The sequence below is a fragment of the Spea bombifrons genome, chromosome 12 (assembly GCF_027358695.1).
Source record: "Spea bombifrons isolate aSpeBom1 chromosome 12, aSpeBom1.2.pri, whole genome shotgun sequence".
Classification (NCBI taxonomy): domain Eukaryota; kingdom Metazoa; phylum Chordata; class Amphibia; order Anura; family Pelobatidae; genus Spea; species Spea bombifrons.
In genome coordinates this window covers 29,934,085-29,956,682 of record NC_071098.1, presented here as the reverse complement: position 1 = coordinate 29,956,682, position 22,598 = coordinate 29,934,085, and the positions used below count along the sequence as shown (strand labels likewise).

General features: G+C 46.0%; 2 protein-coding genes across 2 annotated transcripts in view; one reads left to right on the top strand and one right to left on the bottom strand.

The window, feature by feature from the left end:
• The window catches only part of ARHGEF1 (Rho guanine nucleotide exchange factor 1), a 34,420-nt gene extending 22,037 nt beyond the window's left edge, over positions 1–12,383 (top strand). Inside the window, 25 exon segments of the mRNA XM_053451949.1 lie at positions 1,903–1,932; positions 2,236–2,338; positions 2,612–2,702; positions 3,178–3,213; positions 3,980–4,156; positions 4,297–4,408; positions 5,406–5,417; positions 6,414–6,596; positions 7,123–7,301; positions 7,488–7,631; positions 7,732–7,814; positions 8,039–8,164; positions 8,362–8,476; positions 8,744–8,844; positions 9,039–9,116; positions 9,365–9,440; positions 9,604–9,771; positions 9,924–10,011; positions 10,249–10,338; positions 10,424–10,491; positions 10,689–10,853; positions 10,949–11,132; positions 11,275–11,404; positions 11,592–11,671; positions 12,150–12,383. Of these exon segments, the coding sequence (XP_053307924.1) occupies positions 1,903–1,932; positions 2,236–2,338; positions 2,612–2,702; positions 3,178–3,213; positions 3,980–4,156; positions 4,297–4,408; positions 5,406–5,417; positions 6,414–6,596; positions 7,123–7,301; positions 7,488–7,631; positions 7,732–7,814; positions 8,039–8,164; positions 8,362–8,476; positions 8,744–8,844; positions 9,039–9,116; positions 9,365–9,440; positions 9,604–9,771; positions 9,924–10,011; positions 10,249–10,338; positions 10,424–10,491; positions 10,689–10,853; positions 10,949–11,132; positions 11,275–11,404; positions 11,592–11,666 (2,614 nt within the window). The 3' untranslated portion in view covers positions 11,667–11,671; positions 12,150–12,383.
• A 2,986-nt stretch (positions 12,384–15,369) lies between these two features.
• ERFL (ETS repressor factor like) overlaps positions 15,370–22,598 on the bottom strand; it is an 11,101-nt gene continuing 3,872 nt past the window's right edge. The window contains exons 3-5 of the mRNA XM_053452133.1: positions 20,426–20,603; positions 16,218–16,332; positions 15,370–15,902 (exon numbers count right to left, since the gene is read on the bottom strand). Coding sequence (XP_053308108.1) covers positions 15,370–15,902; positions 16,218–16,332; positions 20,426–20,603 — 826 coding nt within the window. The remainder of the gene's footprint in view (positions 15,903–16,217; positions 16,333–20,425; positions 20,604–22,598) is intronic.

The window sequence follows — 22,598 nt, the reverse complement described above, 5'->3', positions numbered from 1 at the left end:
CTCGCCCCACGTCGAGCTGTTCGCAGAGGGTCTGGCAGTGAAGGGGTGCGGGCCGAATCGCGAATGTCTGAGCGCAGTAACAGAGTTTGGGACGGAGGGTCGGTTTCCAAAAAGATCTTTATTGAGCGGGTGGGGGTGACCCAGACAGGATGTGGGGGACGGGGCGGAGGGCCGAGTTGGGAGGGTATAGCAGAGCGATTCATGAGATGGGGGATGGGGGGCTCTGCCACAATTATACGTTTGCAAATTTCAATTAATAGGTTTGGGTCTATTTCTGCTGAAATGGGAACTTTAGTTTTTTTTTTTGCCATTTTTTTGCCTGAAATCCTAAACTTGCAATTTTTGAAAACTTTTTGAAACTTTGCTTTTATTAACGTCAATCACATTTTTATTCCAAAGATCCAAACGTTTTGTCGTTGCTCCGCAGTTCAGATATAGGTGATAACCGGATGCGGTGGTATTAGGACTCCGGGGGTTATTAGGCTCACTTTATTTAGGGGTCGATTCACTAAAGCGGGTGTTGGCGTTATACATTTTGAAGAGCCAGCCGGTGATGGGCCCTGTAAGATGCATGGGTCCTAAGGATTTTATGCGTTATACAGGGCCCATTGCTTCTCATAATACGCAGTGAGTTGAAACTGCAGCTTCGCTGCAGCCCCTTAGTTCCACACTTAGAGCCGGCTGTCCGGGGGGAACACACTCGCCATTGTTTTCTGGTGTGAAATCTCTTCGTTTCAGGTTACGGTCTCGCTCCTAACGCGGCGCTCTCTCCCATTTCATGCGGGGTCTTTTGTCCTGCGAGCTTTCCCATGTCCCGTCGGCCCTCCAGATGTGCAGCTATTTTGGGCTCTGGGAACGCCGCGACCCCTTTTTAACCCCTCGCGGCCATCTGGGAATTCAAATTGCCTTGGCCGGGGGTGTACCCCTAACACCAGGCGGCCGTTTTTAACTCATTGGCCACCAGCTGGCGCGGAACGCGTTGCTAATCCCTAGAATGCCGACGTGGAGTGCTACCCGAGGGGTTAACTTGCAGGAAGTGGTCTTTGGAACCGTCTTCTGTCTGTCCTTAATATAAAACATCTGTCCTCTCCGCTCCGCCTCCCTACCGTGCCGGCTTTCGGCGGGTTGCATCACCCTGGCGGGGTATATAAGACGGCCGCCGTAGCTTTTGTCTCCACTCACTGTCCAGAGACTTCGAGATACTTGTGCCGTCTCTTGTACCATGATCAGCGGGAAGCCCTGTGCCTCACTCACACTCAACAAACATGATATTCTGTGGGTGAGTGCATTGGGGGGCAGGGGGGGGTAAGCGATGGGCTAGCATGAAATCACGATTTCAACCAGGGGTCCGAACACCTTGTTTCAAGGATCCTCCGATGCATCAGGAGAATACAAAGCAGCTGATTCTGTTCATGTGTTAGTTGGGTACCGGTTATTGTTTGAAGTATCTGTAGTTTGGGTGTGTAAGGGAGCAGCAGATGAGGAGTGTGAGTGTAAGTGTGTGTGTGTGCAGATGCTGATGCCAGTGAGTGTGAGTATAAGTGGGGTGCGTTATTTCAAGGGCTGGAAGGATAAGGGAGATAAACGAGTGTTTTATGGATGGAAATATAGGGGTGTGTGGGTCCCCAATGCAGAGACGGTAGGTGTGTGCGCTCGTACGGGTGTGTGAACCGCTGGCGTGTAGGCATGGATGTTAAAGCACTGATCAAGGAGTACGGGATATCTATATATGTGCATAAAGGTACGGATATTCCTCTTCCAGTTATCACTGTATATATATAAATAACATAAGGCTTTGTTGCAAGTAGGATTATGACAGATTTAGAGTTTATATGAATGTAAGACAGATATCCTCTCAGATTTCTCTCCTTAACGAAGGTTCTCTGACGTTCTTTCTTACAGCCCTACCATCTCCACCGACGAGGAGAAGAGGTAACTCTTTTTACTTGTTACGTGTACCTGCATGACCGAGTTCTAGAATGTCTTCCATCTCCTCTCTCCAAAGACCATCCACACTGTGATACCTCCAGATGTTTTTATGCACAAGCCTTTCGGTGTTCCCTTTCATCCTTGCGCATGACACAATTCCTTATAGTATATGTACGGTCCCTATAAGAAGTGCAGGGTTTGGCTTTTAGAATGAGATGTCTCAATGGTTCCGGTGTTGGAATTGTAGTTGGTTGTTGTCTTGTGGTAAATGATGGAACCCTGATGTTTTGTCCCTTTCCCCTGCAGCTCTGTTATATTTTGCGCTGTTGTCACCTATATGAAGCACATTGGCGTGAAGACCAAGGCGGCGGATAGCAAAAAATCCAAGAGTATCTTTTTCAGGAAGAAGGTGAGAAGCGGGGATCTCGAGGAGGTCTCTGTCCAGAGATAGGCAGACTCTGAGCAGCTTGGATGGTCTAGACTACAACTCCCATGAAGAACCTGGGGCTGTCCATGCTTTGTCCTTCATCCTCAGCAGCTTGGAGTATAGACAGCCCTGGGCGTTATTGTCCTTGGCTAATGAAGTGCAAGAGGCTCCATATTCATCATATTGCCACTCCATGTGCCGAAGGATCTCTGCCTTCTCTTCATTGATGGTTTTTTCTCTTCGTGTCTCCTTCAGGTTTCTGCAAAGAAACAAGACGAGCCGATAAAACCAAAGAAAACCTTTGGCATCTTGGATCCTAACCGCTGGAAATCTGCCGAGTCTCACAGTGAGTTGAAACGTGGCTCCGACGCCTAGCGGTTCCCTCTGTCCTTCTCGCTCTCCATTGTTCTGGAATTGTCACCAAGGGCCACCATTTCTTCCACATTCTACTCCATTAACTGTATCACGCGGAAAATGAGACTCTTCTCTGTCGCGATCCCCTTGGCTTTTACTTCCTATTCTTTCTTCGTTGTTGGTACTTTGGTTATCTTCATGCTTCTGTCCGATGCATTTTTGCTTCTCCCTCTCTAAGTCGTCCTTCTTATTCCCTCCATCGCCTCCGCTTTGTCTCCTCTCTTTCACGTCGCACCATTTCTCCTCCTCTCTATGTGAAGTCAGAGGGCTCCTCTTTCTGTACGTTCTTCTGCCCCCCTGTCGTTTGGGGGTCTGCGTGTTGAGCGGGTGGCTTCCTCCTGTCCTGGCTTGTCTTCATGGCAATTTTTTGTTTTTTCCTCTTCGCTATTCCCCTGTTTCTTTCACAGATGTTGACAGCAGAGCGTCAAAGCTTGAGCCCGAAGGTACTTTCCATATCAGACCCGCTAATCTTTCTCCGACCCCTTGACACACCGCAAATATTTTCTCACTCGGCCAAACCGCATGATGGAATGCAACACGGTCCACCACCTTGTGGGGGTTGGGGGCAGCATGGGGAACCGCCGAAGTTTGATAACTAATTCACTACCCTTTCTGGCTGTCGATGGAAGCTGCAGTAAAATGCAGACGTCTGTCCCAGCCAAGAGGCTGGAAGCCTCAGTCCCACCGAACGAATGTTTTTCTGGGGATAAAAATGCCCTTTTTCACGATAATCTGACGATAATCTGTTAGAACGAGCATAAAAATGGAAGTTCCGTTTTTCTTCATTTGATGGTTGAAAACTTGAAGATTTGGTTAAATTGTAGCCGCGAAACTTCAATGGGACCGAGGCTTCTCGAGACACAACTTCGTTCTAATCCTTTTCTTCTCATTCCCAAGAGTGTGCGTGGAACTTAACTCCGTAACTACCCTGTTCACCTACTAATCATTAATGATGGTTATTGTTCCAGATATCCTCAACAAAGCGCTCTGAGCGTGGGATTTGACATAGAGGGCAGTCATGATAAGGTCTTCGTTGAACATGGCTGGTGGGGGGGGGACTCAGCTAGTTGTGTGTGTTGGGGTCAGAATGTAGTTTACTAATCCCTGAATCTAATATTATTTGCATTTAATTACAGATAGGTTCTGGATGTATTTTTTTTGTGATCATCTTTTTTTTTTTGTCGTTGTTCTTTCCTGCCCCTGCAGCAGCTGAGAAGCCGGTGGTCCACGAGAGAAAAATCAGCCACGGACAGAGGACGTTCGATAGGAATGACAGCAACGCAGTTAAATCAAAAGGCACTGGGGGTGGAGGGGCAGATGTTCCAGACTCTGGGGTATCTGTAACCATACACCCTCCACCCAGCGATCCCAGTGACAGCGACACAGGTCAGTCACTAACGACTTACGGCATCAAAGCCATGGTTGTTGGGACGCAGAATACCCCCTGAAATGGTATGATAGTTTCACAGCAGTGAACCGGCACGTGGAAAGTAATTGCCCTCTCTTTCTCTCCGTTCACCCTGCAGCAATAACCGATGGATCGAGCTCTGTAGACATTTCTGATGTCTCGAAGGGATCCCCTACGACCGAGCTGTGTCCGGGCGACCACCAGCAGGACGAGGGCGCTGAGAATGAAAGGCAAGAGAGATACAGGCTTTGGGGGGGTTGATTCGCTTAAATACTGCCATGATACCAACCTGTGCCTGTCTCCGTTCCCTGCCAAGCTGCCGGGCCCGGCGCGGCCCCCGTCCTTCCTCATGTAAATATGGTGCTGCTGTTTGCCGCAGAGTCGACTTCCGCCTCCTGCCAGGCTAATGCTAAATTGCTTTCTTTGTGTTGCTAAGACCTCCCTTCCCTCAAATGTCCCTCAACCCAGGAGGCCCTGAATTTGCCCATCCTCTCTAAGGAGCTCCGCACCTGACGTTGTATGGCTTTTATAACAAAGACAATACCTTGCGCATTCAAGCTTCATCGCTCCACCGCGTTATAAAGTGTCGTGTTTTCATGTAAAGACCTGGCAAAAAAATGTCCTGTCCTCATTCACCTCATTCGCGTTTTTCCATTCCTTCGCTGCGTAGCTGCCCAAACTTTGCGTTCCCCGCGGTGCGTCCCGCAGGCTTTTGTCTACCCCACGTAATCCTCGTCCTCCATCATGTCTTGACCACTGGCCTTCCATGTCTCTCTGATTGCTTGCCTTGAAAATACCTTTTCTCTTCATTCATTCGCTCTGTCTAACTGGTTTATCTCTGTTCTCTTACCCCCTGACTCTTGTTGGACCATTTCTGCTGCCCACTGATTAATGTATAGACTGTTCTTCTGGCTTCCTTGTATACCTTTCTCCCGCTCATCTGGTTGTTCCTTGTGACGTGTACGTTTTTCTTTTATTTAACTAATTTTTTTTGCAACAAAAGCTTGCTTGTCGTTGATATACGTGTCGCTATGCGGTGTCAGCTTGTCGAGCTACAAATAACATCAAGCAGGTGCCTGCATTAAGCATTATGTCGCTGTCTGTGTTGGTACTGGCAGAATTGTTGATGAATAGGACTCGGGAGTCCTTGCTCACAGAGCTTTCGATCCATGGGTGGGAGAGGGTGCAATCTGTAGATGAATTAATCCATCCCTGCTCTGTTTACAGACGAAAGAAAAGGTCAGTGCATGTTTGTGACCTGTCGTCCCGGGACATTTTATATAGACTGATATTGAATCAGTTCACACCCTGGCTAAGTATAACCTGATATGCTCCAAGCTCCTTCACCTTGCTCTGTCCCCTTGCAAACCCAAAAACTGTCCCCTGCTGACCGCTAGAAACGTACATTTCCAAAAACGCGACTTTTAGACTGGATCAGAATCCTCGATGAGAAAGGATAATATCCCGGCGATTAGCTGACCCCATCATAGGTCTTCAAGTGAAGTTTTGAGTTGCACTTAATGTTCAGGGCCTAATTTTATTGTATTTTACAACGCTTCCTTAGTAAATTTATAGGCGGAGAAACACAATTATTATAAATGATAAATACACAAGTTGTCAAACCTGAGAGATATATGGAAGGTATCCTGGCTCCTTCGTAGCAATTCACTCCAAGGCCAGGCTGGTCCCGTTGCTTCGGCCATAAGAGTATTATCTGCAGAATAATATTATTCATTCTTCTCTTCATTCTTTTACGTGTTTGAAAGCCTTGGGATGTCCTGGCTTGACCGACCGCCGATGGTCCTGTGTGTATGTTGAGGAGGGAAGAGCGATAGGTTGTATGAGCTTCTTGGGCCGCTGGTCGTTATTCTGAGCTGCGCGTGTTCTTCGTTCAAATGACACAACTTAGACTTTGTTTCTAGACGTTATTGTTCGGTCCTCTTAATACTTGCGTTTTCATCTCCCATTCATGGTCTGTCTTTCCAGTCTTAATATTATTTCTGTTTTTTTATATCAATTGACTTAATTGTTTTTGCATGTTTCTCATCTCCTCTCCAATCATATGTTGTTCCTCGTCTACTTTTTTTCACCCAATCAACATTTTTGTATTGTCCAATCGCCTACCCTTGCATGCTAATTCTCACCCCCCCTCCCTCTCTCCTCTCCTCTTCTTTTTTCGTGGTCACGAACCCTTTTCCCGCCCCCCCCCCCCTCTTCTTGGGTTGACCCGGACAGGTTGTCTACTAAACTGGGTCGCTCCGAGAGCCTGCGGGTTTACGAGCGCAAGCGTTCCCAGCGCGGCTCTTCCAAAGCCAAGCAGGCACGTTCTCGCAGCGATGTTGATCTGGAGGCCGCTGCCCGGGCCAACGACATGCAGGTCACGACGGGCAAATCCGGGCTGAAGCAGAGCAGTCTCACGTAGGTTTGGAGCCGGGGGAATCTTTGGTCTCTTAACGTCTATTAGAATCCATACAAAAACTAGTATGCATTAAGCTATTAGTAGACCTTATAACGCTGCATATTAGCCATGTCACCATGACTGTTGGTGATGAGTCCTAAGGTATCTACTACCGTTCTAGAGGACTATAGCCTCGGGTCGTAACAAGTTGGGGCAACGCAGCTCATTCCATCGAAGTGTGACCCATCCGACAACAAATAGAAGCACCTTGTGGCCAAAAACGCTGGTGTAGACCTGGTCAGCATGTCCTTTTAATTATGAGAAACGTTAAGTTAGATCACAATGTTGCAATTGGAGGCAGTCAATCTGTAGCTTCTCTGATTGATGAACTACAATTCCCATAATGCTTTACGAAAAAGATTTATAGTTCAACATCAGCGGGAGAGCTCCAGGGTGGATCCCCCGACCTCAGTTCTAAGCAGAATCGTTTAAGCATGTCTCAGAATAAGGATACGTCTTAAAGTCCCCTCGTCTCTTCCACTACAGCCCGGAGCCTGGAGGGGCTTCAGAGGGTCCGCCGTCCTTTCTGCTTCCCCAGTCTGAGGAGACTGAGCCGCGCGTTACAGAGGTCGAGAGCGAACCTCCGAACTGGAGGGATCTCGTTCCCCCTGAAACACTCCTCAGGCTGAAGAAAAGCGAAGTAAAGCGGCAGGAGGTCATCAATGGTATGTGTGTCATCAAACGGAGCAATATGTTGCCTTTTCGCTCTATGATGTGCTTCTTATTTTCTCCACTTTTTGGGCTTTATCTGTGTCCAGTTGGCCCTCTTCCTATCCTCCGTTCCAGCTTTGGTTCTCTTTCCTTTGATCTCTTTCTTCATTCATGCCAACTATCTTTCTTCTCCCACACAGAGCTCCTCTTCACAGAACATGCCCATGTTCGGATGCTCCACGTGTTACATGACATCTTCTACCTCCCAATGCAGAACCTCTGGATTCCCAACATGGAGCTGGAGAACATCTTTCCCAGCCTAGACGACCTCATTGAGGCACACGGTGAGACCTCCCAATCCTTCTTTCCCTTTGAGCGTTTCCCTTTGCGCCGCTCGCCGCCGTTTACACACGCGTGTGACGTTCTGTCTCCCTGCCTCCGCAGCCGTGTTCCTGGAAAACTTGAAGAGACTGCGTTTGGAGAACAACTCGATCATCATGGAGATTGGAAGCACGTTGTTACACCGGGTGAGAAGAGACTGCAGTTTGAGGTCAACATTGGGTTGGGGAGGAATTGAGCTTTAGGGGCCATAAGTTGACATATAAGACTTTCCTTCTAAAGGGGAACTAAACATAGGATTAAAAATAGTAGGTGACCATCAGGAAAATGTCAGTTTGCTTGCTATCGCGGCTTCTTTGCTTGTCTATGATTATACTTGTTTGTTAAACGTCCCGTGGTCTCACCCCACCAGTTTGATGGCACGGAAGGCAGCTGGTTCCAGAAGATCTCCTCTCGGTTCTGCAGCCGACAGCCTTTTGCTCTGGAGCAACTGAAAGTCAAGCAAAAGAAAGATCCTCGCTTTACCCAATTCATTCAGGTACGACGCGCCACGCGGACCCCGCGTTAAATAATGGCTGCCGCATTACAGATCACGGGGAGCGATTCTGTTTCTTTAGCGATCACCATTCATGGTTGATACCTTGATCCCTACCTGAACAACTAAGAGCTGTTTAAGGACAGGTATTCTAAGTGCCTGTCCCCTCTCTAACACTTTTTCCTCCCCTGTTTCCGTAGGATGCAGAAAGCAATCCTCAATGCCGGAGGCTGCAGTTAAAGGACATCATCCCAATTGAGATGCAGAGACTAACCAAATACCCTTTGCTACTGCAGAACATCGCAAATCTCACCGGTGAGGACCTGCGTCAACCTCTCTGTGATTTAAGGTTGCCTGTTTTAATACACGCCAGGGTTTTTCATACCCCCAGGGCCGGGGCATTTCAATTATTCAGTGATCGGAATGCGGAATCTTATTCTAGAATGTGTTTGGGTTGGGTTTTTTTTTACGTTGGCTCTGGAATTCAGAGACAAGTCCACGCACTTCCCTCTTGGGTTGGAGGAGTCTGGGGGTTGGGATGAAAGGCTGAGGGTCTTGACTCTGGTTTCTGGCCCCTCACAGAGGAAGAAGAAGAAAAGCAGAGGGTGCAGAAAGCCGCCGAGTGCTGCCGGCAGATCCTCAACCATGTCAACCAAGAAGTGCGAGAAATGGAGAACAAAATGGTAAGAACCGCGAACCGCGTCCTACTGCTCTTCCCGCGGTCCTGCTTCTCAGCCTTTGGAAATGTGCGGTGCTAAGTGACCGGCTATTACATCACTTTTCCATTCATGGAACTTTGATGATGATGATGATGTATCTAGCTCTTTCTTGGTCTCCGATCCCTAACTTATTTTTGGCCGTCTCCTGTGCCCCGTAGAAGCTCAGCGATTACCAAAGACGACTGGACCTGTCCAACCTGAGGCAGATGAGCGATCCTCTATTTAACGAATTCAAGGTAAAGACCGCGGCGTTCTTAATTTAAACTAACGACCCAACGTAGCAGGTAATGAGCCCGTAACACAGCCGGTTCGTTACCCGTTTATTGAGTCTGGGTAGGAAAACTCTCTCGTACAGCTAGCTTCAGACAATGAGTCCTCCTACCCCCGTTTATTGCTGGTCCGGGGTAAGGAGGCTCTTGGGTAACCGGTTCTCAAGCCAACTTCTCCCATTTGGACTAATTTTTTTTCTTTTAATCTTTTTCAGAATATTGATATCAGTAAAAAGAATCTAATCTATGAGGGGCCGCTAACCTGGCGCGTGAGCAAAGACAAAGCAGTCGGTGAGTTTCATGGTCACCGGTCAGACTCTTCTTAATTCCATCTCCAATATTATTGTGTTCCGTTAACCCATTGCGTGGTCTTGGTCTTTCGGAGCAGAATGTTGACCCCCCCTATATAGTCCTTCTCCATCATTAACCGTCCAATTTCGTTCCCGGCCCGCAGATGTCCACGTCCTCCTCCTGGACGACATGTTAATGCTGTTACAGAAACAAGATGAGCGGCTGGTGCTAAAGTGTCAGAGCCGGACCATAATGCCAACCCCGGACGGCAAGCTCATGCTGAGTCCTATCATCAAGCTAAATACAGCTATGGCTCGCGAAGTGGCTATAGGTGGGTCATCTGCCGTACAGTAGAGGTGAAGGACGATGGCGTGAGACGTTGTACTGTATATGCCAGAGATTACCCTTCAAAAGTAACATCCCAACCCGTAATCTCTCCAGATGTCTTTTGCCTGATCCTGCGCCGCTTGCTCTTTCTTACAGATAACAAAGCGTTCTTTGTGTTATTTAAATGGGAGGACAAAGGGCAGTTCTACGAATTGGTGGCACCCACCGTCTCCGAAAAGAAAACGTAAGGATTTCTTCGTGGGGTCTTGGAAAGTAGAATCGGGGGGACGGATCCTGTTGGGTAAAAAGAAGTGGGCGAGCCGGCAAAAGGGACGGAAGAATGAGAAATGTATTGATGGGGCGATTGGATCAGGTTTGCGTGAGATGGAGGGCGAGCGTGTTGGAATTAACAGGACGTATAGGGATATAGGGTAAGGTTACTCAGAAGGCTGGCTTATGTTGAGTTTCGGGTTTCTTGTAGCTGGTACTCCCTGATTCGAGAGACAACGGGCTCTCTGGAGACTGCGGTAAGGCCAGCGCGCACGTCCATCACCCCGCAGAGCCCCTCGTAGTAAGTTGTTGTTTGTTTGTTTTCTGTTACGTTGTGCGTTGTATTCATATCTGATCTCTCTGACTCATCCAACTTTTATTTCCAGTTTCAGCGAGCCAATGATGGGCAGCTCGGAGAACGGCAACTCCATAAAAGAATCTGGAACCAAGGATGGTAAGAGAGGAACGAATCCTAATCCCCACTACCTCCTAATGCCCCTCTAAATGCCCCCCCCACCATACCGAGCCCAGAACATCTTATATATGTAGGGGATCTTTCCATATATCTGTTGGAAATTTACCATACAAACCATGACTCCGTCGATGACGTTGGGAGGTTCTCCAATCTTTATCTCGCTCCTTCTCCCGCAGAGAAGGAAGAGTCCGTAGACGATGTAGTCCTAGGGGGCGAGGAGAAGGTCGGCGATGCTTCCAACCTAGCGGAACATCTCCTGGCTCACAACATTCCGGTGTATAAACTGAATCAGGACGCAACAAATTCAGGGGGACAAATTGCCAGCGAAGCCCTGGAAGAAGGTGAGGAGTTGGGTTCTTCTGGGTATCCTGAGCAGTTAAAAGACCACAGCGTGCGACCGAATAATTTTGTATTTTTCTGTATCGCCCGGTTTTAGTTTCGGTGCTAAAGCGGTTGCTGGTACGGAACATTCGCCTGAGCCTGGACGCGGAATCCCTGTCGTATATAGAGCTAAACGCCGCTCGAGATCACCCCGGAGGTGAAGAGACCGCTCAGGGGGAAAAGGCAACCAATGGTGACCGGGAATATGGAGGTGAGAATGGTGAGTGAGCGCTCCCTGGGTATGTTCCTCCAGTGGACCACGGGCAAATAATGCCCCAGGGACCTGTAGCGGTTTAGTAAGGTTTCAAGTTTGTCCACAAGGGGGCAGTAGTGTATAAAGCTTTCACAAATGCCCTTCCCCTCTATCGCGTACGCAGGTAGCGAAGCTGGCGCCGACGGCAGATCTGATGTTGGGGAGTCTTTGTGCACCCCCATTGTGCTGTCTCAGGAGCAGTCAGAAGAAGTTAGAAGACACATTCTACTACTGGAGCAGAGGGTCCAGCAGCTCAAGGTAAGAGTGTTCTCCACCATTCTGTGCTTTATTATTGTTTTTTATTATTATTATTATTATACAGCAATCTGTAGGCCTGGTTGCATGTCCTCTCCCTCGTTTCATTGTCTCCAACCCTAATCTCCAACCCCCCATGTCTATATTTTCAAGCCGGACCTTTCTTATACTTGTCTTTTTTCTCTACCAGGTGATAGAAGAGGACTACAACCATCTGCAGAGTGCGGTCGCCAAATTCACTGTATCCCATAGCAGTTTCACATGAGACAGGTAACACTCGAGCTGATGTCAGGGGGGGGTTGGGAGAGAAGGTCTTGATTACTGCTAGGGTTGAGTCAAGAGTTGCACAAGGACCTTTCCCATTCTCTTCGGGGGATGTATTACCAAAAGTATGACGATAACACCTTGGATTTTGGTGGGCACAGATAGGTGGGTGGGGGGAGTGAGAGAGAACCAACCTTTCTTCCATGTGCCCATGTGGTCGATATGGCCTGCGTCCATTGAGTCTGGGTAATAATGTTCATATATGTACATCTCCCTTTGGTTCTTATGTATGTATGGATACTGCCTACATAACACATGGGTGATCCTAAGCTCTGGCTGTGTTGGAATTATATCTCCCATGATAGCCACCCAAGCCAAGGTCGGTCAAGGAAAATCGTCATCGTTGTCCATCAGCAACTCTAGAATGTCTACCCCTGGCCCGTGATCTCTGTTGCTCATGGAGTGTGTATGGTTTCTCCCACAGGCTTTATCTGTCTCCTTGCAGTATCGTTCTCTCGCACAACTTCCACGGGACGTCTTCCTCCCACCACGAAACCAAGAATTCCCTGACCTGCCTACGTTCCGGGCGGTGAGGGGGAAGAGGGTGCTGTTGTATGGGGTGAGAGAGAGAGGAAGGTAGCGTTCTGGAACTCAACGAGCTTCCAGAATCTGAATTCATTAAATTGGGGTTGACCAGTCACTTTTTGTTCAAGAAAAATGTCCGTTAAAAAGAAGCCTCCAAAGTGCCTTATTGCTTTTATATATATATATATATATATGAATTTTTCAGGGACCGGGGTGGGGGCTGCAGGATTCTCTATATATTATGTACTCTGTTTTTAAATATATATATCAGGTAGAGAGATTCTTGTCCTAGCTGTACAGTAAAATATTTTTTTTTGCTTGTATGAATCAATATGATGATTCTTAGAATCTCGGATCTCCGGGGGGGGGGCGGAGGGGCGGAACAGGGGGGCACGTTATATCTGCAGCTCTTCCTTTAGAGAACGAGTTTCCGGTTATACCAGAAGGGACCTGGATCAGATTTCATGGGGGGGGGGTCTTTAACGTCTCTGCCCGGGATATTGTTATAGGTGGGATGGGATTAAGTTTGGGAGGTTGGGGTTGGGATTCATGGTGTGGGAAGGGGTGCACGTTATTAAGGGGTGCTACTAAGTGTGCCTCGAACACGAGTGAGATGTCTCCTTGATTAAGAGAGTGAGGTCGGTTTCCCGCTGTTAACGTGGGGGACACATGCATTGAGACGGACGGGGGGGGTCTGCGTATTAGAAGCAAAGTGTTAGCGTGATTAGCGAGATGGATGTGTGATCTGTGTATTGGGATTACGGGATGTCGTGCTCGTGGCTTCGGCGTATTATTAGGTGTATTATTAGGTGTCACCGTGTGTATAAGGAGCATGACTTGTCCTATTTGGTTTGGTTTTTTGGGGTGAAAGTCTCACAAATGATACCCTGTTTTAAGGTTCATATTACACACGAGTGACATATAACATGTGGCATGCGGATTATCACTGTTAGCACTGTTGGAGTTAGGTGACCGGGCGGCGCGCCCCCCCTCTCAATGTAAAGAACGGATTCCCTTTGAATAAGGAAGGAAAAGGTTACGTGCTTAATTATGGTTTAGGAGAAAGTGAAGGTTCTAGAGCTGGGGAACGCGGAACGAGGCGTATTCTAGACATTGCATCTGATCCAGGTAACCCTTCTGTATCTGCCCCCCCACCACCATCTCGATGGCCTGAAGTAATACAGAGTATCAGTACTGTCACCTTCTACTGCCGGGCAGGGTTTTATATTACACATTATTCGGGGCTGGAACAAAATAATGCATCGTTATTCACACTTTAATGTACTAATGGCGATATCTCTCCCCCTGTATATACAATATGTACGTACTGTCTGTCCCGTCCTCTGGTTCCTCTTGTATTAATATATTGAAGCTGTATTTTTATTTTAAGTTGGGTGGTCTTGGCATGATGTCTGCTGTTACGGGGGGTGTGGGGGGGGGTAAGTAAGCATATATGTATAAGACCATTTTTGTTTTCTCGTTTTATGCCAAAGACCCTTTTTTCCAGAAACTGTAAAGTGCCAAAGCATCACTGAAATAAAAAAAAAAGATGTTCTCTGTGTTTGTGACTTTCCTTAAAATGCCGATATATGACTCAAAAAGGGATTTCGCATTCATGCGAAATGCGTTGGTTGGTATGATGTACGCTCCTGGAATTAAAGGGTTAAAATACGCATTGTAAAGCTTTTTTCCCACACTTTTTTTTCTTGAATAATGCAAAACACATTTTGTTGTTCTAATTTTTATTTATTGCTTCGGGAATTCACTCACGAGGAGGAGGAGGAGGAGGAGGAGGAGGAGGAGGAGGAGGAGGAGGAGGAGGAGGAGGAGGAGGAGGAGGAGGAGGAGGAGGAGGAGGAGGAGGAGGAGGAGGAGGAGGAGGAGGAGGAGGAGGAGGAGGAGGAGGAGGAGGAGGAGGAGGAGGAGGAGGAGGAGGAGGAGGAGGAGGAGGAGGAGGAGGAGGAGGAGGAGGAGGAGGAGGAGGAGGAGGAGGAGGAGGAGGAGGAGGAGGAGGAGGAGGAGGAGGAGGAGGAGGAGGAGGAGGAGGAGGAGGAGGAGGAGGAGGAGGAGGAGGAGGAGGAGGAGGAGGAGGAGGAGGAGGAGGAGGAGGAGGAGGAGGAGGAGGAGGAGGAGGAGGAGGAGGAGGAGGAGGAGGAGGAGGAGGAGGAGGAGGAGGAGGAGGAGGAGGAGGAGGAGGAGGAGGAGGAGGAGGAGGAGGAGGAGGAGGAGGAGGAGGAGGAGGAGGAGGAGGAGGAGGAGGAGGAGGAGGAGGAGGAGGAGGAGGAGGAGGAGGAGGAGGAGGAGGAGGAGGAGGAGGAGGAGGAGGAGGAGGAGGAGGAGGAGGAGGAGGAGGAGGAGGAGGAGGAGGAGGAGGAGGAGGAGGAGGAGGAGGAGGAGGAGGAGGAGGAGGAGGAGGAGGAGGAGGAGGAGGAGGAGGAGGAGGAGGAGGAGGAGGAGGAGGAGGAGGAGGAGGAGGAGGAGGAGGAGGAGGAGGAGGAGGAGGAGGAGGAGGAGGAGGAGGAGGAGGAGGAGGAGGAGGAGGAGGAGGAGGAGGAGGAGGAGGAGGAGGAGGAGGAGGAGGAGGAGGAGGAGGAGGAGGAGGAGGAGGAGGAGGAGGAGGAGGAGGAGGAGGAGGAGGAGGAGGAGGAGGAGGAGGAGGAGGAGGAGGAGGAGGAGGAGGAGGAGGAGGAGGAGGAGGAGGAGGAGGAGGAGGAGGAGGAGGAGGAGGAGGAGGAGGAGGAGGAGGAGGAGGAGGAGGAGGAGGAGGAGGAGGAGGAGGAGGAGGAGGAGGAGGAGGAGGAGGAGGAGGAGGAGGAGGAGGAGGAGGAGGAGGAGGAGGAGGAGGAGGAGGAGGAGGAGGAGGAGGAGGAGGAGGAGGAGGAGGAGGAGGAGGAGGAGGAGGAGGAGGAGGAGGAGGAGGAGGAGGAGATCTTCTTTACATTATCAACCTAAACTGGACGTATCCTGGAATGAACATACACGAAACAGCAGAGGAGGATGATCATTACCACGCGGGATGAAGGGATTAATAAAACACATTGTATATTCCATATTTATCCATAGAGCTATATATATTTATGTTTCCGGATCTGTACATATAGATTTGTCCATTCCCGTCCCTAGCTGGAGGGATTAGTTGCCAGTTCCGATGCAGTTTTGCCCTCCTCTTTAGGTCGCTCTGCTTGTCCTTTGGCCACAGAAGGTCCAGGGCAGGGGGGGCTGAATCCGCACCCTTCTGCTTCCGAGCTGCAGTCGCTCACGTCCGTAATTTCCAGATCAGAGTCGGACTCTGGTTCCTGTTTTCCTTCTGGTTCGACCCTCTCCCTCCTTGCCGCTGCTGCACCCCCTAATTCTCCGCTGCCTCTGGGTGGTATGAAGTGGGGGTTCAGGCTGTTGCAGATCCTTTGTGGGATCCCTTGCAGAAGACTGGATGCTCTGTCCATAGAGTCTCCTGGGAGCAGAGAGACTGGAGGGGGCATTTGGGAGAGGGAGCCGGGGTAGAATTGTGGAGGGTAGAGTGAGGTGGGCAGTTTGGAGTTGGTAAGCGGGAACGTGCCGGAAAGGTATGGGTTAAATCCCCAAGGGTAGTCTGGAAATGGGGTGCTGCGATTGTAGGGAGGCAATAATGCTGGTGGCTTTGTGTAACTGGTACCTAAAAAAAAAAAAGACAAATAGGTCAGCCTTTTCAGTTTACTGAGAGGGTGGTAGAGGGGTAGAGCAGCCTCCCAGCAGAGGTGGTAGAGGGTAATACAGTGAGGGTATTAAACATGCATGGGATAGACATACGGCTCCTGAATCTCAGACAAGACCAACGACTGATTAAGGTTTGAGTCTTTACAGCAGGAAAAACGGGCGACTAGACGGGGGCCGGATGGCCCTAAGAACATACTATGATTAACTATATGGGGGGGGCACGAGACAGGCTAATTAGGTCTTAAAATGGAGGAAATAAATGATTTCTTCTTACCAGAGCTTAGGAAAGGGAATGCGGCTTCTAAGCGGAGTTTGTCGGTGTCCGGAGCGGCGAGCGGGCGATCCAGAAGCGGTGAGCGTCCGGTGGGCGAGAAAAGAGACTGCAGAGCCTACGAGAAAGTTATTTACATGAGATTTGTGGAATATTAATAACGTATTTCTGCGCGATCCCTACAGCTCTCCACGGATTCCGTCCAATACCCAAAAGACCAAATTCAGCTGAAAAACTGCAGGACGGCGACGCCGCGGAAGCAATCGCCTTCTCTTTATATCCAAAGGGGCCATCGAGAGCCCCGGGAGGCATCAGATAATCAATATTCCCAATCATTCCGCAAATGTTATTAAAATCTCCCAGAAAATCATCTTTCAGCTAAACAACTTCTGCCTTCCAAGAAGTTTTTAAAAAAACTTAAACCCAACATTAAAAATGGTTTTATTTTTTTATATAAATATATGTTTTAGCCCTGATTCTTGTAATAATAATAATAATAATAATAATAATAAAATATTTGCAGAAAATATTTACATCACCTGCTTTGAGTCAATTAACTCAAGTAGGTTTGATGAATCAAATATTTTTTTGTGGAAAAAAAAGCTTTTTCTTGTTGCTATGGCATCAGCCTATCAGTGCCTGCTTTTGTGTCACATGGCATTTAAGCATTCCCAGGGAATGATGCTTAATGCTGTATTTAGTGACAAAAGCTTTAAATTCAGCAGAGTTGGTGGAACAGAACCTTTAATTCCATGTTTAGATACTTTGTTGCCTGAAACCTGGGCTCTGACGGGGTAAAGCGATACGGACCGGAAAGTCTTCTGCTCAATTTTGGAAGACGACGCGTTTTGCCTATGAATCTGATCGAAGCCTCGGCGGCCACCTTCTGGGGCTCCCGGAGCCGCGCATGTGGAGGAACGCCATAGGACGGCTGAGCCAATCTATATTTTTTATACTGCAACCAGTTGAAAAATCAATACGGTGGGATACTTGAATTTTCAGAATATTGACTGCGATAGAATTGCTTACCATGCGCTATAAATTAAAATATCGCGTGAAGCCGCTCCGCGTTTCATAATGCAGGCGGTGAATACAACTCCTATAATCCTCAGTCACGGATCAACACGAGCATTCTAACATCAGAATCGTCTGTGCTCTAGAGTGCAGGTAACGTGGATACTTACAATACGAGACTTATTTTTGGCATATCGTTTTTAATTAATAAGGGTTAATCCGCGATCAAATCCGCATATTGGAGTAAAGGGGGGAAAAAATAAACTACCTTCTGGGGCAAAATTGGCCGTCCTGGAAAGTTTGAACTTAATGGACTTCTGTCTTTTTTTCCAACCTCATTTTATATCTTAACTGTTCTATCTTAATTATGTCATATTTTAACGATATATAATTACACGTTTTGGCAGGGAACCATCACAAACACTCGCATTTCACATATTAACAAGGTGTCTCAGCCGTTACACTCTAATTACACATCTCTATTTTATATATATACATTTTAATACAGTATCACTGCTTGCACACTATAATTAGATTGTTACTATAGTATCACTACTTGTACACTCTATAATTAGATTGTTACTAAAGTATCACTGCTTGCACACTATAATTAGATTGTTACTAAAGTATCACTGCTTACACACTCTAGTAACAATCTAATTATAGAGTGTACAAGCAGTGATACTTTAGTAACAATCTTATTATAAAGTATCACTGCTTGCACACTCTATAATAAGATTGTTACTAAAGTATCACTGCTTTTACACTCTATAATTAGATTGTTACTAAAGTATCACTGCTTACACACTCTAGTAACAATCTAATTATAGAGTGTACAAGCAGTGATACTTTAGTAACAATCTTATTATAAAGTATCACTGCTTGCACACTCTATAATAAGATTGTTACTAAAGTATCACTGCTTTTACACTCTATAATTAGATTGTTACTAAAGTATCACTGCTTGTACACTCGATAATTAGATTGTTACTAAAGTATCACTGCTTGCACACTCGATAATTAGATTATTACTAAAGTATCACTGCTTACACACTCTATAATTAGATTGTTACTAAAGTATCACTGCTTGTACACTCGATAATTAGATTGTTACTAAAGTATCACTGCTTGCACACTCGATAATTAGATTGTTACTAAAGTATCACTGCTTGTACACTCTATAATCACTGCTTGCACACTATAATTAGATTGTTACTAAAGTATCACTACTTGTACATTCTATAATTAGATTGTTACTAAAGTATCACTGCTTACACACTCTAGTAACAATCTAATTATAAAGTATCACTGCTTGCACACTCTATAATAAGATTGTTACTAAAGTATCACTGCTTTTACACTCTATAATTAGATTGTTACTAAAGTATCACTGCTTACACACTCTAGTAACAATCTAATTATAGAGTGTACAAGCAGTGATACTTTAGTAACAATCTTATTATAAAGTATCACTGCTTGCACACTCTATAATAAGATTGTTACTAAAGTATCACTGCTTTTACACTCTATAATTAGATTGTTACTAAAGTATCACTGCTTACACACTCTAGTAACAATCTAATTATAGAGTGTACAAGCAGTGATACTTTAGTAACAATCTTATTATAAAGTATCACTGCTTGCACACTCTATAATAAGATTGTTACTAAAGTATCACTGCTTTTACACTCTATAATTAGATTATTACTAAAGTATCACTGCTTACACACTCTATAATTAGATTGTTACTAAAGTATCACTGCTTGTACACTCGATAATTAGATTGTTACTAAAGTATCACTGCTTGCACACTCGATAATTAGATTGTTACTAAAGTATCACTGCTTGTACACTCTATAATCACTGCTTGCACACTATAATTAGATTGTTACTAAAGTATCACTACTTGTACATTCTATAATTAGATTGTTACTAAAGTATCACTGCTTACACACTCTAGTAACAATCTAATTATAAAGTATCACTGCTTGCACACTCTATAATTAGATTGTTACTAAAGTATCACTGCCTGTGCACTTTATAATTAGATTATTACTAAAGTATCACTGCTTACACACTCTATAAGTAGATTGTTACTAAAGTATCACTGCTTGTACACTCTATAATTAGATTGTTACTAAAGTATCACTGCTTGTACACTCTATAATTAGATTGTTACTAAAGTATCACTGCCTGTACACTCTATAATTAGATTGTTACTAAAGTATCACTGCTTGCACACTCTATAATTAGATTGTTACTAAAGTATCACTGCCTGTACACTCTATAATTAGATTGTTACTAAAGTATCACTGCTTGCACACTCTATAATTAGATTGTTACTAAAGTATCACTGCTTGCACACTCTATAATTAGATTGTTACTAAAGTATCACTGCTTGCACACTGTATAACTAGATTGTTACTAAAGTATCACTGCTTGCACACTGTATAATTACACATATTAATAAAGTGTTGCTTTCCGTACACTCTAGACACATTAATACGGCAGCAGACAGAACACTTGTAAAGTAACACGGCCTTGTACACAAGTAACACGGCCTTGTACACTCTAATGAAGTGTATTGATATTATGTACGTATCACGGACACTCTAAAGGTTACACATATTAATTAGGTATCATTGACATTAGATTAGCTTTAGCAGAGTGCGTACGGTTCTGTAATTTATATACTGAACACCGGAATATTACATTTATTAAAACAAAATACTAATTAATATAGAAATGAGGAATTGTTCCTACATTTCTTTTATCAAAAGTTACTCCCAGTATCCAGTATCAGAATAGAATGGCTAGGTCTTAATCACCCAGCAGGACTCTCTGAGTAATGAAAGTCTATGGAGGAACGGACTTCATTAGCATCGCCATAAAGCATCAGCTCAGTGTGGTGTTTGAGCATGAAAGTCACCCAAAATATCACATGACTGACAGCAACGGCGGTTCCAGGTCTGCAGATAAAGGGGGTTTATTGGAAGAAAATTTGATAGAACTCAGCGCTTGGGGGGAGGTTATTACTGGATACAGCGTTGGGGGGGTATCTTATTGTATACAGCGCTGGGGTTTATGTTTTTTTCCACGGAACTTTCCCTTTAACTGTTTAATATTTAAGCCAAAAAAACCAAATAATTACAAATTTGCGTCCATTTACTCATGTGATGAAGCACAGCTCCGCTCACCTCTGGGGTAAAGGGGTCGTGTGAGTGGGCTCCGGGGAAGGGGCTTTGCCCAAGTAGCAGAGAAGAATTGGCCATATCCAGCAGAGGGTAATTCACCAGCACGACCTTACTGAAGTTAAATTTGTAGGTGAAACGCTTTCCTTTAGTCTTGTGGAGAATCCGCTTGTTATAATAATACCTAAAAAGGCGACAATGAGACAAAAAATACAACATTAAAAAAAAAATCGTAAACAGCAGATTTTATGGTTATATATTTTAATCCTGAGTTAAACATATATATTTTGTCCTTAAATAAATGTTATTTTAAGAGTTAATTTTTAGCTCTCTATGGAGTAGGAGGTAGAAGCACAAAAAAAACTTTAAATAATACAACAATTTATATAAAAAGAAGAAAAAAAATTGGTTTTCTGTTTGATGGTCATCTAAATAAAGTATCTTAAAATGGGTAAAATATATCAAACTATACATATTAACCCCTTTGTGAACATTTCACATAATACATACTGTATATAGAGTTCACTTCAAACTAAAAATAAAAGATATATTAAAAAAATGTTATTTAAAAATTAAAATTTAAACAGAAAACTTTTTATTATTGTTTTTTTCATTATTATTATTTTTATTTTGGTGAAGGCTTTTCTCAGGCTTTATATTTATTGCATAAATGGGGGGGGGGACCATGGCCGGCTTCAAAATCTGTGTTTATTTAAATAACACATCTGACAGATCTTTAAGTAAAACAAAGTACCCGGCAGATGATGTGCCGGCTGATGAGATTTTGCATACGCGGGTCCTCGTGGATGGCTCCCAGGCCCACGGATGTAGACATATACCGGGGCTTCCATCCCCCTGCTCTCGAGAGAGCGTCTGCGGTGCTCACAGGCCAAACATATCACCCCAGTGTTAGGCAAGCAAAGATTTTTGAAATTAAATGTCAAAAGTGATTTTTCGGCGGCTGAGTGAGGGTCCCCCCCTCCCCGTTCGCCCGCCGCCCCCCCCCCCCCCATGGGAGCCGCATGGACTTTAACTGGTGACAACAGAGAGGACGGTGGATCCTGGCTAACTTCTCCTATGTGTCTTCTGCCACCAATCACCATCTGTTTCTGCCACGGGCTCAGCCAGCGGCACCGCAGTCGCTATAGCCGGATGAGCATTGCGAGAGTTGGCTGGCTCAATGTCCGAGGATTCTCGGAGTTGGAGTCCACAGCCTCAAGATCCAGAGTTTGTTGATCTTGGGATGCCTGACCATGCATTCGGCTTGGGCTGGGAGTGATGGGTGTTTTTGTTTGCCCCGAAGCAGCTGGAATATCGCTGGCTGGTTTAGCATAATGGGAGCAGCTGGTGTGTCAGGGGTCACCTATCCCTACAAGCCTGTGCGATTAATGCTATTTGGCTCTCTGGCCCCCGTTCAGTACTGCATTGGCAGTTAATGATGTGTTCATTCAGTCCCAGGGAGCGGGAATTAATCTGGAATTATATGCTAATCCGAGGCTTTGGTTTCTCTCCTATGTAAATGTCAGAATGTTTTGTTTCCTCTGGGCAAGATGGCAGCTCATGTTTAGAAGACAGATGACTTCTGTAGGCAACGAGCAGCCTTCACCCTTTCGCTATGTACATAAACCGAAACAGGAGAGAGAACTTTCACGAGCCAAAGAATCGTCTCCAGGATCCATATTTATTTTTTTACTTACTTTACTGAGAGGGAGGCAGATAAATGGAGCAGCCTCCCAGCAGACGTGGTAGAGGCTAACACAGCGAAGGTATTAAACATGCATGGGATAGACATACGGCTCCTGAATCTAAGACGAGACCAACGACTGATTAAGGTTTGAGTCTTCACAGCAGGAGAAACGAGCGACTAGATGGGGGCCGAATGGGGCCGGTCTTCCGGCATGTTTTTTATGACTAAAGCCCATTCCCAACATTTACTTCAAGAGCTGTCAACAAACAGTCCGCTGTCAGTCCATCCCCAATACAGTTTATCAGTTCTTTAAATCCATAATATCAGAACAGGAAGTGTAATCGATTCTATTTCCTGCTCAGAACAGTTACCTAGGGGCTCCATGATGTCGTATAAAGATACCATAGAGACCGGACCTCCAGTGATATCTAGAGCTTTCATGATCCAGTGGCCAGGCCACGTTCCTCGCTTGCTCCCTGATGTCCATACCTA